This window comes from Ammodytes marinus, assembly GCF_949987685.1.
Source record: "Ammodytes marinus genome assembly, chromosome: 15".
NCBI lineage: Eukaryota > Metazoa > Chordata > Actinopteri > Uranoscopiformes > Ammodytidae > Ammodytes > Ammodytes marinus.
The window spans coordinates 6457000-6469470 of NC_137219.1; the positions used below are offsets into that span (position 1 = coordinate 6457000).

General features: G+C 39.3%; 1 protein-coding gene across 1 annotated transcript; it reads left to right on the forward strand.

Annotated features, from left to right (window-relative positions):
• The first annotated feature begins 15 nt into the window (after positions 1 to 15).
• On the forward strand, positions 16 to 9987 carry slc5a6b (solute carrier family 5 member 6). Its single transcript, XM_080042043.1, has 16 exons — positions 16 to 248; positions 1443 to 1887; positions 2195 to 2260; positions 2786 to 2837; positions 2922 to 2989; positions 3264 to 3418; positions 4118 to 4258; positions 5434 to 5563; positions 6653 to 6741; positions 7504 to 7616; positions 7709 to 7779; positions 7866 to 7952; positions 8244 to 8416; positions 8504 to 8610; positions 8701 to 8822; positions 9391 to 9987. The coding sequence occupies exons 2-16, from the start codon at positions 1540 to 1542 to the stop codon at positions 9523 to 9525; spliced, it is 1857 nt and encodes a 618-aa protein (XP_079898169.1). The 5' UTR covers positions 16 to 248; positions 1443 to 1539; the 3' UTR covers positions 9526 to 9987.
• Positions 9988 to 12471: the final 2484 nt, after the last annotated feature.

Sequence of the window (12471 nt, forward strand, 5' to 3'; positions counted from 1 at the left end):
ACCAGTGATGGTGATTACACATGGAGCCATGCGCTAAGGCATTAGGGTAATATAACACCTTATAAACACAGCTGAGGACGGGAAAACATGAGAGTTCGTCGGCTAGAATATGCGTCTCTACCGTTTTTAGCCATGGAGAGACAAGTTTGTTTTTCACGAAAGAAGCTGCTCTTGAATGTCAGAGAGTGAACAGCATGTTGCCAGTGACAGAGAGCCTAACCCGGATAACAAAGTGCACGAGTGGAAAGGTGAGTGTGTCATGGGTCAATTGTTGTTAAGATCTTTCTCCTTCTGTGGTCCCATATTCAGTCCAGTTAAGATGCTTCTGTGAGATAGGCTACTTGAGGGTCACTGGGTCAGTGGTAAAATTGTAATAAGTTTGTGAAGAAACAATCAAGGACTGTAGTTTTTGGAAAATATGCACAAGTAGACATGGTTCATTTAAAAGTGATTGAACTTGTACATTTGTGCAAGAATAGCAATTGAAGTTATCTTTATTTGTTTAACTTTTTATAAATTAAAGATTCTTTATTGTTACATCTCAATTATCAAAGTAGGCCTATAACAGTGTTAAAAGCTTAGTTTTTGGCTTCTCATTTCATAAACAAGACTACTTCTAATAACTTAAATATAATACCCATCAATGTAAAAGCATATTCTACAGTACAATTTAAAAAAAGTGCAATAATGATAATAGAAAAAATAATATATGTGTTTATGTCATGTGCAAATAAGTTTGTAAGGTTATATTGTGTGTGTGTGTGTGTGTGTGTGTGTGTGTGTGTGTGTGTGTGTGTGTGTGTGTGTGTGTGTGTGTGTGCGCGCAAATCTCTTATAATAGGTTCATGGTTTGAAATTAACTTTTTTTTCTTTCTCTGACCAGCTGGCAGTGTTATTGTAAACTTTTGAAAACTCAGACCCATTGGTTGCTTTTGACCTTGAGAACTCTTCAGGGATTGGCTGCTGCTGTTTGTCTTTACGGAACAGTTTACACACAGGCAGCAGATGGCGAAGGGTAGCAGGGAACCTCCTCTTTTGAAACTCCCCATTTCCCAAATCAGTTGCCAGTATTTTTGGATCAGTGAGGACAAGCAGGGGAAAGTTTGTCTGGTGTCATTCCACAGGCTGGATGTTATCTCGTATTACAATGCTGCTCACAGTTCAATTTAGGTGTGACACACACACACACACACACACACACACACACACACACACACACACAGACAAAATTCAGTGCAAAGGGAAAAACCGTGGGATGTGTTTTCATTCCTTTGCACGTCAAGCAGAGAGATATGTTATTGATTTAAAAAAAAAATGGTTGTATAGAGTTATACAGCAGGCTCCAACTTTGGATATACTGTGGCTAAAGGTAAACACAGTGTAACCTATCCCACACATAGAGATGTTTAGTCAGTGTTATCACTGTTTTTGCTTTCTCCAAGGTTCCTGGACCTTCCTGACTAATGGGTGTGGACAGAGACGGTTCCAATCTTTCTGACTGTTTGACTGCTGGAGAACCAAACCTTCAAGACAATCGAGATGGACCCGTCCCATTTGAAGCACTTCTCTGTGGCAGACTATGTGATATTTGCACTTTTACTGGCGGCCTCCATAGGCATCGGGCTGTACCACGCTCTGTCGGGCGGCCGTCAGCGCACTACACAGGAGTTCCTGATGGCGGACAGGAGCATGAGCTGTCTCCCCGTATCGCTGTCACTCATCGCTTCATTCCAGTCCGCCGTGGCCATCATAGGCGTACCGGCGGAAATCTACATGCACGGCACCCAGTACTGGTTCATCGGCTGTGCCTACATCCTGGGCCTCTTCATTCCCGCTCATGTTTTCATTCCTGTGTTGTACAGACTGCGGCTCTCCAGCACTTACCAGGTGGGAGGGAATCATTGTATTGGTCGCCATTAAAGGTGTAGTCTGCGATTCTGGAGAACGCCTGTTGTCAAAATCACTTTTTGTCAATATCAGTGAATATCTTCTCACAATCCTCTGTAAACTGGTATGTAAACAAACATGCCTAATTTGTTTTCACAAGTACACATAGTACAGACAGGTAAATTCAGACGTGAGGAGATATTCACTGATTTTGACAACAAGTATTCTCCAGAATGGCTGACTCCACCTTTAAATTGGGTATGAATTAGTTCATGACGAACAGTTCTCATGTTGTTTTGTTTTACAGTATCTTGAGCTGCGCTTCAGCAAAACAGTGCGAATCTGTGGAACTTTGACCTTCATCTTTCAGACTGTGAGTTCAGCTCTTCACTAAATCAAGTGGGGATGTACCAAACTGACTTCTTCCCTCCCAATAACAATTCACATGATGCAGATATGATAGCAGTGCTCTCTTTCTCAAATTTGAAATCTGTATACATCACTGCATTTAACAAATTATGATCATTTTCATATAATCAATCAATCAGTCAACCTTTATTTCAGACTCTCAAAGAGGTCCATATAAAAAGGAAAGATATACATAGAATAAATACATGAAAATAATATACTGTACATACAATAGAAGTATGTAATGCAAGGTCCGGCATCATTCATATTGTAGACATGAATAGTATCAATCTTCTCATCTGACCCTCATCAAGAGAACGACGAGGCATATTTCCTTAAAATATGGAACTATTTCTTTACTAAGGTCATTATCAATCCAGTGGATATGATTGGTGCGTCCCTATAAAATAGATGTATACCTTCAAAATATTTATTCTCTACACCTTTTATAATGTCGATAGTCTCTGATTTGTCTTTTTCTCTGCTACAGGTTGTTTATATGGGAATATGTGTGTATACTCCTGCCTTTGCCCTAAATGCAGGTATGACATTTTAATTCATTTATGCTTCAACAATTTCGAATAAAGGAGATCTGTGCTTCAGTGTGTTGCTGTTTTTTCTTTCAGCTACTGGATTCGAATTATGGGGAGTGGTGCTGGCCACTGGACTGGTGTGCACGTTGTACACAGCAATAGTGAGTTATTAAAGCTAAATGTAATGCATATTAGTGTACATTTTTGGATCTTAAAACTCTTTAATGTTGAGGGGTGATGCCTCTCTTGACAGTTAAGGAGTTACTTTATCCATCCACAAGAAAAGATTAGCGCTTGAAATTCAATAGAATTACAGTTTGCTTTATCAGGAGTAAAATAAAGTATAATTAATGTAAAGATATCATGCATGAATATAGAGGAAATACACTAGCATGCATGAGATTGATCCCCCTTTGTCTTGTCTGCTCCTGGCAGGGTGGTTTGAAGGCTGTCATCTGGACAGACGTCTTTCAGACTCTTGTGATGTTTGCAGGGCAGCTTACTGTCATCGTGGTGGGAGTGTGGCAGACCGGAGGCGTGGCTGAAGTCTGGAGGAAAGTGTCGGAGGGAGACCGAATATCTTCTCTCGAGTGAGTCTTAATGTATATATGTGGGGAAATGACCAGCATTAGGAATGGATATGTAGACAAAATGCATCACCATTATTATTTATTTTACAAGATGGAATCAGTTTTGCAAATGTAATATCAATCCTTGACCTAGTTCACAGAAAAGCAAATTTCGTTTCATATAGATAACACTACAGTCCTTTAGGTGGCGTGGCGTAGGGAGACCTCTGTCTATTTTCTGTACCTCAGTCAATATATTGCACAGGGCAAAGTATTAAAATTACATTTGCCTTCTCTCCTTGTCAACACTCACTATTAACTATGTTCTTATTTTGAATGCGTGTTGTGTAATGTAAATGTAAAATTAATTAAAATGCTGTAACATTTTTGGAAACACTGCTGACATATTGAGAAATGCATGAAACTTATTATCGTGTCATGTATTACAGATCACTTGAGTTACAAATTTACTTAGAAGAAACAAAAATAATCTAAGATATAAAAATACAAATTTGCAAGAGATTTCAAATGTAGGAATGAAGTACGATGTATATAAAAAAAGAATAAAATAGAATGTGTAACAAAACAGTGCACAGTAGAATAGCATGCTGTATACTGTAATTTGGGGAGGTATGAACGGTGCACGCACCTCTAGACTACAGTGTTTGATCCAAATATTAAACTATTGTCTGTCTGCTGTGTATTCTACCTTGTCCTCAGCCTAAACCCGGACCCTACAGAGAGACACACCTTCTGGACTCTGGGGGTGGGCGGGGTCTTCCTCATGCTGTCCCTGTACGGTGTCAACCAGGCTCAGGTCCAGAGATATCTCAGCGCACGCACAGAGAAAGAGGCTGTTAGGTGCACACACACACACACACACACACACACACACACACACACACACACACACACACACACACACACACACACACACACACACACACACACACACACACACACACACACACACACACACACACACACACACACACACACACACACACACACACACACACACACACACACACACACACACACACACACACACACACACACACACACACACACACACACACACACACACACACACACACACACACACACACACACACACACACACACACACACACACACACACACACACACACACACACACACACACACACACACACACACACACACACACACACACACACACACACACACACACACACACACACACACACACACACACACACACACACACACACACACACACACACACACACACACACACACACACACACACACACACACACACACACACACACACACACACTCTAGATTTTCACAGTATTGGTTTCACTTGTTTTCACTCCAAGTGCATTTTTGTCCAATGCATCCAAGTTTGCTGGATGTGCGTATACTCTTGTTTAATAGTATTGTTTTCACAAAGTTCAAATGTCTTTCAGCTTTCAGAATAGAACAGGAAATTAGATTAAGACTGAGCCCATATTTGATAATGTTGACAGTGTGGATTGTAAAGGCGACAGATAGCGTAAGTAAACAGCCATTAATATGACGTCACTCTGCCCCATGTGTTTGCATTGTAAATAAGCATTTGCTCTGAGGCTATGTTATACAACATTGCAGGACAGTAAAACTAGATGATTTGTTTTAGGTCATTTAAACACAGTGTGGTCCTTATTAAAAAATGCAGCATGCCAAAAATACCCAGAAGACTTACTACATCCATTCACATTTTGAAGTACACAAGCCAGCATTCGTTTTGGCTGCTCTTACCCACAATCCTACACAGCCTTAGTTACGTCATATCAACTGCACCGCTGAAAGAGAACAAGCAGTGATGTGACCGTAAGTAAACCCCTATACTGCGTACAAAGTAGATACTTTTTAAGGGAAGCTAATATAAAACTATAGTAAAAAGAAAAAGTATGCGATTTGGAATGCAGGAAGCGCTTAAGCAAAAATAACAAAAAGATGACCTGAGAAATAAAGAACATATTATTCCTCCATTCCCCCCCTGTGTGCAGGTCTTGTTACATGGTGTTCCCCTCCCTGCAGTTGGCTCTTGCCCTCAGCTGTTTGATGGGACTTGTTATGTTTGCCTGTTACTGTGGAGAGGATCCCTCTGAAAAGCTGGGCACATCTTCAAGGGATGCAGTGAGTTTCAGACAGTCGCCTTATTTCTATATCTTTATTTTTTGGATAACAAACCTATGTTTGCAAATGTTCAGTGCGAGAATTAATTAAATCACCTCAAAATTGATGAAATCTATTTGATAAACAAATTTTAAACCACAAAACACCATGTGATGTCATTACGCACAGGTGTTCATTGGCTTTAAAGCCATTGAAATGGAAACACTCTTACAGGCTGTATTCCCATGAATGTTTTTAGAGAATTCTGATAATTTCATTGACAAGATGAAAGTTAAAGAGGACCTATTATACTACTTTTCTGGTCTTAATTTCTTGTTTTACACTGCTATAGAGCAACCTGACACGAATCACATCACAAAAAACTATGTAGATTTTCGGGAAGCTCTTTCTCTTATTTTGGCGATCCAGCACGTCCTGTCAACACTTGAGTGTGTGTGCTTCGGCAATCTCCGCTCCCTCTGCCTGTGCATCGGCCATCTCCGCTACCCTCCCCCCCTCCTGCAAACCCCACTCCGTTGTGATTGGTTACCTTCCTTCCGGAACACTTTCAGTGGCGGGAAGCGCGAGCATGGACCTATAAGGGCGCGAGGCAGACGCGAACAGGGAAGTGACAGCATTACCATACATGGAAACATCCGCGTGGTGACGTCACAAAGTTTTATGCGACGTCACGAATTATGAAAGGGTAGACCGCTTTGAAGACGTGACTTCTCGACTGGCTAGAATAGTGTTTAGTGCCCTGCACAGACACCCCAGACGGTCAGCAGGGAATACGTCGAAATGCATGTAAGTCATTATTTGATAATTTAGTATGGTTAAGCATGACTATGAATCATCATAACAACGTTTATAGGTCATAAAAGTCAAAAAGCGTCATAGGTCCTCTTTAAGTTTTGTGCTGTCATGTCAAAAACCCTATACGGCACATGTGAAGCATTTGCATAATTTATAATAAGTCGCACATTAGGCTCATTTATGTAAACTAATTGTACTGTCTGTGATGTTATCGGGACCTTCCTTTGTTTGATACATTTATGGAAACCAAATCGCAGGTCTCAGGATATTTGTTTACACTGTGGTTTTCCACAGATGGTGATATACTTTGTGATGGATATGCTCCAAGGTCTGCCTGGGCTGCCTGGACTGTTTGTCGCATGTTTATTCAGCGCTGCTCTCAGGTACACGTCCGCCTATCTTATGCTTGTTGAATTAAACAAATGTGTAATCCTTTCGGTCCATGCACAGAGACACGTCGTCCACAATACAAGTGAAGTTATGGTAATTTTAGTGTCGTGAGCATTTTTACTTTGCAATTTTTTGCAAGGGTCACCTCAATTTGTTGTTGCACTTGATTCATTTAATTTGTTAAGAGGCTTTCCCGAGACCATCCTGTCTGTCAGTTGCACTAAAAACCTCACACATGTAATTATAGTAACTACACAATTATACTTGATACATTCAAAATTCTACTCAAATGCAATTTATCACAGACTTTTTCAAGGTTAATATTAATTATATTGTATATACAGTCAATTGCCAATACATCGGGACTTCTATTAGGCAGACTGCAGTCTACAAAGTTCAATGAACATCTCTCTCAAATAGTTTGAAGAAGATCCTTACAACCTTCATGAAGGTAGAAATGATTGCAGTGACAGTTAATACTAGACTGCTTTTGTTTTAGCGAGGTGTACGTAATAAACTGGCAACTGAGTCCATAATCCATTATACATCTTAAATGCAATTGTTCACAACAGTCTTGGTTGTCCTGTCAATTCATCCAGATGTAAAGCCTTTTATAATAATAAAGTTATCTCATCTTTGACAGTCACTCTCCAATGCTGTGATAATTTGGTAGATTGGTCATTTATTAACATTTGATTGTGTTACATTATGTATTCTAAATGTATTAAAAATACTTATATATATATTTTTTGCAGCACTATTTCTTCTGCTTTTAACTCTTTGGCCACTGTGACAATGGAAGACCTCATCAAACCACATTTCCCGGCCATGACAGAGGCAAGAGCAACACTGCTGTCCAAAGCCTTAGGTTAGTGTTCATTCACAAATGCAATGAAGGCATAGCTGCAATTTAAAGTGCCATTTGATTCTAAGGTTTTTGACTCATGTCTCCTAAATAAGCGATGTCCTATGGGCTGCTGTGTCTGGCCATGGCGTATCTCACTCACCTTATGGGGGATTCAGTTCTCCAGGTAAGCTCATAGGAGGTTGGGCAATCGGATAATAAATAACATTTCTCACTAAGTTTGCTGTGACTGTTTTTGTGTTTTAATCGCAGGTGGCTTTAAAAATCTTCGGGATGGTTGGCGGGCCTATTCTCGGTCTGTTTTGTCTCGGGATGTTCTTCCCATGGGCCAACTCCACTGTAAGCTCAACCTCATCAATGACATCATTTTGTTAGTATGGTGGCCCTGAAGGTTAAAAACACAGGAACCTTTCAGATTACATGGTATTTCTGAAATGTTGTTGTGTTTTGACCTTCAGGACCACTGTACATTAGCCATGAGACTAGTATATTACTGTATATTATAACATCTTCCGCTAATGCTAAAAGCCAAAGGCATACTGCTATGCCTATTTTTGTCAAAAAGAAAGATAGAAAAAAAAAGTATTAATAAGTTATTGTCTTTTTTTTTTGTTTTCTTCTCGTTACTAGGGAGCGGTGGCTGGCCTGGGGGCGGGTCTGGCTTTGTCTTTCTGGATAGGCATCGGGAGCATCTTCAGTCGTAGCTCCAGCCCGAGACGGCTGCCTCCTGGCTGCAGAGCCGCCCTGCTGTCAGAAAACACAACGGCTGCTATACAGACTGCACTGGGCAATGTCACTCTGAGGTATCACGCACACACACACACGGCCCACTGTATTTTCAGTTTTTACTTCACAGGTTAATTATATCTGTTTTTTTTCTCCTTTTAAAGCCGAACCACTGGACTGAAGAGATTGTATTCCTTGTCCTACATGTGGTACAGTGGTTTCAACTGCTTCTCTGTCATTCTGATTGGTCTGATCATCAGCTTTCTCACAGGTAGATGGTTTTATCTCCCTATAATCCTTCTCTTTATGTTTTTAGTGGATTTACATAACATTGGTTAAATGCTTTTTGTTTTTTGTTCAGGCCCCATGAGAGAAGAGGACGTGACACCAGGCACAGTCTACCCCTTGCTGGGGAAACTGCTGTTTTTTCTACCTGAACACCAGAAGAAGAAGCTCTGCTGTGTGACTCCTCTGGGACAGACGGTACGTAAAAAGATTTAGCTTGATTACAGGAAGAGCAACACCTTTGTAGACATGATGCTTCCTGCTCAATATTGACTTGTATTCATGTTTGTAGTCATGGTGAGATCTAACTATTATTCTGGTACAAAATTCAGAAGTTAGCAGTAGTTAGTAAGTTGTCTATTATTGCAACTAAACAGCATTTTCAACAGGGCTCCCATGGATCTTTGGAATTCTTAAAAGTTTGTAAATTTAAGGGAACAGTTTAATGCAGCCCACATTGCTTCAAATGGTTGAGCAGCACCCTGGTTGATAGCTCACTCACTGATAAATTACGGGAATTAAAGCGATTTGAGTCTGATACACTGGAGAAAAGTGCTATGCAAGTGCAGTTTATTGCCCATTTATTTACAGAGCAGCTAGCATGGATGTATTGGCATCCTCACATCCTGCTGTGGTTATAACATGAGTCCTGTTACTTCTGTCTTTATAGGCCATAAAGACGTGTAGTGTTAGTTATGACTGGTTGACATCATTTAATCTGTCCCTCTTTATTTATCTTCTAATTTCCCTTAAATTCGTTTTACAGCAAAGGCAGCTTCCACAAGACAAAGAAAGCAACGGTTCGGCCGTGACCCAGGAGGACGGACCTTCACAGGGAGAGACAGACACTTTTCTCCCCGAGGCTCACATGCCCCTCGTAGAACATGAAACAACTGTATGAGAGATACGGTTACACTTCTGACTGTAAACTGTTACAACATCTCTTCACAAAGGACTGAAAAATATACAGTACAAGATTGTGTTTTTTTTAAATATGTGTATAAATGTGTACTTTAAGCACTACTGCAGTTGTATGAATGGTATTGTGTTACAGTATGGGGAGAGGATGGTGCCTCAATGTTTTAATGTATGAGTTTTTAATGAGAGTTTTGTCTGCAACAGAAAAATCCTTTGAATCAAAAGGATAAAAGATTTTAAATACTTTTTTGCATTGTCCTGTTTATTTAAATGTTCTGCGACTGAAAACTAATTTCAACAAATACTTATTGATCAAAAGGAGCACTCCATCGATTTATAATACTAATCTAATACTAATGTTTAGTGACACTGTAAAATGTATAACAAAGTCTACATTACAATCTCAAACAATGTGGGCATTTAGCAGCCGGATAGGGTAGAATGATAACGCTATCATGTGTCATTTCAGAAAATGTAGGCAGTGATGGAAAGTTGGAAAGTACATTTACTCAAGCCAAGTACTTTATGGATATTCTGAGGTAATTTTACTTTTGAATTCTATGCTACTTTACCTTTCAGCTGCAATACATGTCAAATTGAAAATGTATAATTATCTTTTTTTTGCCAACAAAAGCTAAAGTTTTTAAAATAAACATATGAGAATATAAAATACAACGCATTATCAACAGTAAATAATATCAACAATTAGTCTATACAATGGTTGTATAATAAAAATACATGTATTTTCCTTCATAGTGAGTGCTTTGTGCTTGAACATATTTGCTGGTAATATTTACCTACTTTTACATGAGAACATTTTTGCATGCAGGACATTAAGTGGACTGTTTGTATTTTGCAGTATTGCTACTTTTACACAAAACATATTTATCAAATACAAATCCCCTAATTTGAATATGATTCAAATGTTTTTGAATATGTTTCGGTTGACAATGAGTCCAAAACTAAATCTGCAGCAGGGATAAATCGACCTTCAGATAAGTTAAACGTGTTATATGACATGTAGAGAGAACAAGAAGCACTGTTGCTAGACTTACGGATACACCTGCAAGTGGAATAGCAATGTGCATGAAACGCCCGAGCCTTTATCTGTGTTTCTGCAGAGCCTTGTAGTCTGTCTTGTTTCATGTTCGACTGCATGAATATAAATGAAATTGAAATTAATTTGCAGGCTGTAACAAAACTAAGACCAATAAATTATAGCCATTTTTGGTGAGGCTATGGATGGATGGATGGATGGATGGATGGATGGATGGATGGATAGATGGATAGATGGATAGATGGATAGATGGATAGATGGATAGATGGATAGATGGATAGATGGATAGATGGATAGATGGATAGATGGATAGATAGATAGATGGATGGATAACAAATAGTTATTTAGATGTTTTCATACAGTCCCAAAAATCAGGGGAGCACCAAGGACAGATGACCAACTGACCAACAAGTTCAACAATAAATTGAACCCATCCCTCACTACAGTACTTCAGACCACACCTAATATCGACCTATTGCATAATGAACTACAATGTCTCTTTGACTCTTTCTCTAAACTAACAAGAAACAAGAAAGTTATAAAGACAGATTCAATTAATAAAATGTTTGGCTTATAAAAGCCTATGTCATCTTATGTTCAGTATGTCTTTGTACAACATATTGTTACTTGAAACATGTTTAGTAAAAACAATAGAAATGTGTTCCTCATTAAAGCCCCACACAAGACACCTAAAATAAATCCCACCAAAAAGTAAATTCTGAAATTCAAGTGAGTTTACACCTTGTACAGTGCTCTTATAATGTCTGCCTTGTCTCTGCTCCGAACATTGACCTTGACTTATTTGTTGTTGTAAGTCAAACAAGTCACACCATAAACATTTCCATTGCACAGGGATATTAGAGACTCCAGTATTTGAAAGTCAAATTTGACCGACATAACTGGCTTATTTTCAACTTTGCATATAAACGGTGATGGTGTTTCTCTTCCCTGTAAGTGGCTGCTGCTCTGTCAATGCGCTGCAGTTATCTGGGAGCACGGACAGGTTCCTCTCACATCGTGGGACACTGCTGGGATGCTTTACTCTTTCAACCATGGAAAACAGGTAATTTTATCTTTTTACCTATCGATAACATTTAATCAAATCCCTACAGTGCCAATTTGATCAAATATGATACATGATTTTCTGAAACCTCTGCATCATCAACACGATCATATCCAAATTGTGAATTACAAGTTTTGACCATGCAGGGTCAGTTTTGCTTATTTTGGAAAAGGTTACAGTTCTAGACACTCAAACCTTAAATTAGTGAAGAGGCCTTGCTCTTAGACACCGAAGCAGAACAGAAGATAGAGATTCATAATGTATCTCTCATTGCTTGGTCTTTTAATACATTTTTGCATATAGGTAGGAATATTAAGTAAGTAAGTAAGTAAGCTTTATTTATATAGCGCCCTTCACAGACCAGGGTCACAAGGCGCTTCACAATACACATTTTTTATACATACACTCAAACACCGATGGCAGTAGCTGCCAAGCAAGGCGCTGTCTGAACCATCGGGAGCAGTTTGGGGTTCAGTGTCTTGCCCAGGGACACTTCGACATGTGGGTAGGCGGGGAATCGAACCTCCGACCCTGCACTCCAGAGGCAGACTCCCTACCCACTTCGCCACTGCCACCCCAAATTCAGTCAATGACCGGACGTCCTTTTTCGAGAGACAAATACAAATGATTTATTATGTTATAATATATATAATATGTATTTTTCACAGGATGTATGCCTTGATATTTTTCTGCATCCTGGGATTATACATCTGTCAGGCAAGTCTCATCATACGGAATGGCTTTGCTTACAATTATTATTATCAAAACTCTAATATTAAATGTAATCAAATTAAACGATTTTCTTTTAA

Excerpts from the sequence above, each read along its gene's own strand:
- slc5a6b (XM_080042043.1), top strand. The coding sequence starts at position 1,540 with ATGGACCCGTCCCATTTGAAGCACTTCTCTGTGGCAGACTATGTGATA. Across the intron at positions 2,838-2,921 it reads TGCCTTTGCCCTAAATGCAG|CTACTGGATTCGAATTATGG; the intron begins GTATGACATTTT and ends TTTTTCTTTCAG. Across the intron at positions 8,417-8,503 it reads CTGGGCAATGTCACTCTGAG|CCGAACCACTGGACTGAAGA; the intron begins GTATCACGCACA and ends CTCCTTTTAAAG.